Source organism: Orycteropus afer, unplaced genomic scaffold (assembly GCF_000298275.1).
Source record: "Orycteropus afer afer isolate SDZICR_OR568_19922 unplaced genomic scaffold, OryAfe1.0 scaffold00360, whole genome shotgun sequence".
Lineage (NCBI taxonomy): Eukaryota > Metazoa > Chordata > Mammalia > Tubulidentata > Orycteropodidae > Orycteropus > Orycteropus afer.
In genome coordinates this window covers 2,893,836-2,898,915 of record NW_006921947.1, presented here as the reverse complement: position 1 = coordinate 2,898,915, position 5,080 = coordinate 2,893,836, and the positions used below count along the sequence as shown (strand labels likewise).

Here is a 5,080-nt window from a genome sequence, read left to right as displayed (position 1 = left end):
GTAGGGTGGATGGTTGACGAAACAGGGGGAGGCCTTCAAGGAGATGGATTGATACGGTGGCTGCGATGATGGACTCAAGTATAGCAGGGATTGTGGGGCTGGCGCGGGATCTGGCAGTGTTTTGCTCTGCTGTGTATGGGGTCGCTATGAGTCGGAAACGACTCGATGGCACTTAACAACAACAACAACAACAACAACCAAAAAGAATTGGTCGATGTTCAACCATTTCAGGAGATAGCATATGATGAAGAACCATTGGTATTGAAGGGAAAAGTCCAAGCTGCACTGAAGGCATGGGTGAAAAACAGGGCTCCAGAAATTGACAGAATACCAATTGTAATTTTTCAACAAATGGGTGCAACATTGGAAGTCCTCACTTGGCTATGTCAAGAAATTTGGAAGACAGCTACCTGTCCAACCAACTGGAAGAGATCCATATTTGTACCCATTCCAGAGAAAGGTGAGCCAACAGAATGTGGAAATTATTGAACAATATCATTCATATCACATGCAAGTAAAATTTTGCTGAACATAATTGAAAAATCATTGCAGCAGTACATAACATAACCAAGCATTCAAGCCAGATTCAGAAGAGGACATGGGATGAGGGATATCATTGCTGATGTCAGATGGATCTTGGCTGAAAGCAGAGAATACCAAAAATATGTTTACCTGTGTTTTACTGATGTGCAAAAGCATTTGACTGTTTGGATCATAACAAATTATGGATAACATTGCAAAGAATGGGAATTCCAGGATACTTAATGGTGCTCATGAGGAACTTGTACATAGACCAAGAGGCAGTTGTTTGAACAGAACAAGGTTATACTGCATGGTTTAAAATCAGGAAAGGTGTGTGTCAGGCTTGTATCCTTTCACAGTTATTCAATATGTATACTGAGCAAGGAATGCGAGAAGCTAAACTAAATGAAGAAGAAGGTGGCATCAGGATTGGGGGGAGACTCATTAACAATTCATTAATGTCCAGATGACACCACCTTGGTTGCTGAAAGTGAAGAGGATTTGAAGACTTATTGATGAAGATCAAAGACTACCACTTTCAATGTGGATTACATCTCAACATAAAGAATACAAAAATCTTCACAAATGGGCCAATAAGCAACATTATGGTAAGTGGAGAAAATATTGAAGTTGTCAAGGCTTTCATTTTACATGGATCCACAATCAATGCCCACGTAAGCAGCAGTCAAGAAATCAAACGATGGATTACATTGGGCAGATCTCCTGTGAAAGTCCTCTTTAATGTGTTAAAAAGAAAAGATGACACTTTGAGGACTGTCTTAGTTTTCTAGTGCTTCTATAACTGAAATACCACGAGTGGATGGCTTTAACAAAAGAATTTATTCTTTTACAGTTTAGGAGGCTAGAAGTCTGAATTCAGAGTGCTGGCTCTAGGGGATAGGTGAGGGCCCCTTGACCTTGGGCTTCAGCTCTGCCTCTTGTTCCAGATCCATTGGAGCTGGAAGTGTCTCCTAACTTATGTAGCTGCTGGCTGCTGAGGCTGACAAACCCCAAGGTTGGCAAGTAAAATGGCACAATCCCAAGATCAGCAGGCAATGCAGCAGGCCACTGGCTCAAGTCCAGGAACTGGAGATGAAGACTTGGCCAAATGCAGGATCCAAATGTGCCAAAAAGCTAGAGACCTTTCTCAAAGCTTCTCCACATATACTGGTAACAGGCTGAACCACAAAGGTAACTGCCTTTCAGCTACTTAGCTACTCATAGCAGATTCCATGGAGGTGATTATAATCTCATCATGGGGAATAACTACATCCAGCTGCCAAATCACTCAAAACCACGGCCCAGTCAAGTTGACACACAACCTTAACTACTGCAAGGACTAAGGTATGCCTGACCCAAACCCTGGCATTTTCTATGGCCTCTTATGCATGTGGAAGCCGGGTAGTGAATAAGGTAGATCAAAGAAGAATTGATGCATTTGAATTATGCTTTTGGCAGAGAATACTGAGTGGACTGCCAGAAGAATAAATAAAGTTGTCTTGGAAGAAGTATAGCCAGAACACTCCTTAGAAGTGAGAATGGCAGGACTTCCTCTCATGTACTTTGGACATGTTATCAGAAGGGACCAGTCTCTGAAGAAGGATATCATGCTTGGTAAAGTCGAGAATTATCAAAAAAGAGGAAGCCCCTCAAAGAGATGTATCGACACAGTGGCTACAACTCTAGGCTACGATATAGCAATCATTGTGAGGATGGTGCGCGACGGGGCAGTGTTTTGTTCTGTTGTATGCAGGGTTGCTATGAGTCAGAACATACTTGATGGTACCTAGCAACAATTATGACATGAGTCCCTGGGTGGCTCCAACAGTTTAGCACTGGACGGCTAACTGACAAGTTAGCAATGCAAACATACCCAGAGGTGCCTCAGAAGAAAACCCTGGCGATCAGATCCTGAAAGCTCACAGCCTTGAATACTCTATGCAGCACAGTTCTAGTCTGACACAACGTGGGGTTGCCAAGGGTTGGAGTCAACCTGAAGGCAACTGGTTTAGTTGTGATAACCAAAAGTGTGTCCAAACATTGCCAAATGTCCCTAGGGTGGCAAAATGTGCTTTGTTTCTCTTCCTGCCCACTCCCTCACCCTATAACCCTACCCTGCAATGGTTCCTGTGCAAGGTTTGTGTGAATCCACTTTTCATCTATGAGTGGAAGATTGGGATAGCTGTTAAGAGAGGAATTTTATTTCCGTTATTGGAAATTTGGGGTCACTGAGTCATTCCCAATTTATCTTTTTTAAGTCTGTGTTACTGGGGGCTAAGCTTTAATTTTTTTGACTCTCTTCTAAATTAAAACTTAACAAGATCATTTTCAATTAGATAGAAGAGAGAATGTGGCCACACACACACACACACACACACACACAAAGCCCCCTGAGGGAACTACAAGAAAACAACCAGAAAATGGTCTTAAACAGTACCTTATTATTTTCTTATAACAATGTTATATTTTGTATGCTTAAAACAAAAACAAAAACAAACAAAAAGGAAAAGAAACAGAAAATGAGTCTCAGATCCATAAAATAAATGTGTGACTAAATGTGTGACTCTCTTATGATCCTTCCCTAGGGCCTCCTTCTCTAATGCAGTTGTGCCGCCTCAGGATTCGGAAATGCTTTGGAATCAAGCAGCATTATAAGATCACTGGACTTTCCTTACCAGAGGAGCTGAAACAGTTTCTCCTTCACATTTAAGTGTGCTGATGCACGAACAACAGGCAAACATCAGTGAGCATTCTGACCATTGGAATTTTAAAATAAAGTTGGGTTTATACAGCTTGGCTAGCTTTTTCAATTCACTTTGGTTTTGTTAGTTGGAAGGCATGAAGATTTTTTTCCCTGCCTGGAAGAGGGTGGCTGAAATAACAGCTATTGCCTTGAGCATCTGCTACATGCCAAAAGCTGAGCTGGGAATGCTCTAGGCCTCATCTACTTTAACCCTCCCAACAGCCCTACCAGGTGGGCACTGTGCTCAGCCTTTCTCCAGGTTAGACACAGTCTCCGAAACTAAATCAAATCCACTGCTGTTGGGTTGATTCCGACTCATAGCGACCCTCGAGGACAGAATAGAACTGCCCCAAGGCTGCAAATCTTTACAGAAGCAGACTGCCTCATCTTTCTCCTACGGAGCAGCTGGTGGATTTGAACTGTTGTTAGCTGCCAAATGCTTTAACCACTGCACCACCAGAGCTCCTGACAGACTCAGGGAGGAGCATTTGTCCAATTCCCTGAAGCCAGGATAGGAAGCCAGATTCAATTATAGGCTCTTTGATACTAACCTGGGGTAGTGAGTTGGAAGGAGTTTGGGGCTGATCAAGAAAAAAGAGATTGCCATGAGAGAGCAGTGTTGCCCCATAAGCTATTTATTTCAGCTGGTGCACTGACAGCGAGAGGGAGGGGGAAGGCCCCCACTGACAGCCGGAGGGAGGGGCAGGCACCCACAGCAGGAGGCTGTCCAGAGGCAAGCAGCACATGAAGCCTCCGGAAAGGGCAAAACCACTTTGGTGTAGAAACAAGGTCCTTACCCCCTGTTGCATAAAGCCACTGATCACAACAGGTTGCAGCAGGAAAGCAAAAGGATTTACTGAGTATCGATAACAAGGAGACAGAGAATCACTTCCCTAAAATGTCTGTCTCTTCAAGCAAAGGGATAAATATGGTTATATAGGGAAATGGGAAGGGTTCGAAGATCCCCTGGACTGCTAAGAATGTCTTTGTTCTTTTCCGTGGTTACTCCCGACTCTGGGTGCCTCTTCCTGTGGTCACGGTCCTCTCGCTTCATAGACTACGGTCCTCAGCCAAAACCAGTCATGGGAGAGGGTTATGCTTAAAAGAATGTATAATTGAAAATCACAAACCTAAAGACCTCAGCATCCATCAAATGGGTTGGCTCTTCTGTTTACTTAAAACAAAAGGGATGGAAAAATAGCCAGTCAGTCACTAGGATTAAGGTCTATTTTAATCATGTCTGCTAGTCTGTTCAAGTGAGACTTCAGCTTTCCACAACTCGCTGTCGAGTGGACTCAAATTCAGGGCGACTCCGTGTGCGTCAGAGCAGAACTGTGCTCCGTAGGGTTTTCAGTGGCTGGTTTTGGGGAAGTGGATTCCTGGGCATTTCCTCCCAGGCACCTCTGGGTGACGAGAACCTCCATCCTGTATGCCAGCAGCCAAGCTCGTTCTGTTTGCACCACCCAGGGACACCGTCAAAAGGGGAAGAGGGCATGAAAAGCTCCAAGGGAGAGGAGGGAGGGCAGACTTAAGGGCAGCTTATTTGACGTCCTCTTTCAGCAAGGTGGGGAGTCCCTGGGTCAGAGAACTCTGAAGATGGCAACATTGGAGGGTTCTTGTAACTACTTTGATCTCATCTAGCAGGTGATGGGTGCAGTATCACAAGGAGGCTCTAAGTGGCTAAAAACCTGCTTAGATGGGCTGTTCTAAGAACAGCTACTTCCATAGAGATTTACAGCCTTGGAAACCCAGTGGGGGTCACTATGAGTCAGAATTGACATGGTGGCAGTGGGTTTGGGTTTTTTTTTTTTTTTT

The 5,080-nt window shown here is 44.1% G+C and overlaps 1 protein-coding gene across 1 annotated transcript in view; it reads left to right on the top strand.

The window, feature by feature from the left end:
- Positions 1-3,232, top strand: part of ASB9 (ankyrin repeat and SOCS box containing 9) — a 40,911-nt gene extending 37,679 nt beyond the window's left edge. Inside the window, exon 7 of the mRNA XM_042782535.1 lies at positions 3,108-3,232. Coding sequence (XP_042638469.1) covers positions 3,108-3,232 — 125 coding nt within the window. The remainder of the gene's footprint in view (positions 1-3,107) is intronic.
- The last annotated feature ends 1,848 nt before the right edge of the window (positions 3,233-5,080 follow it).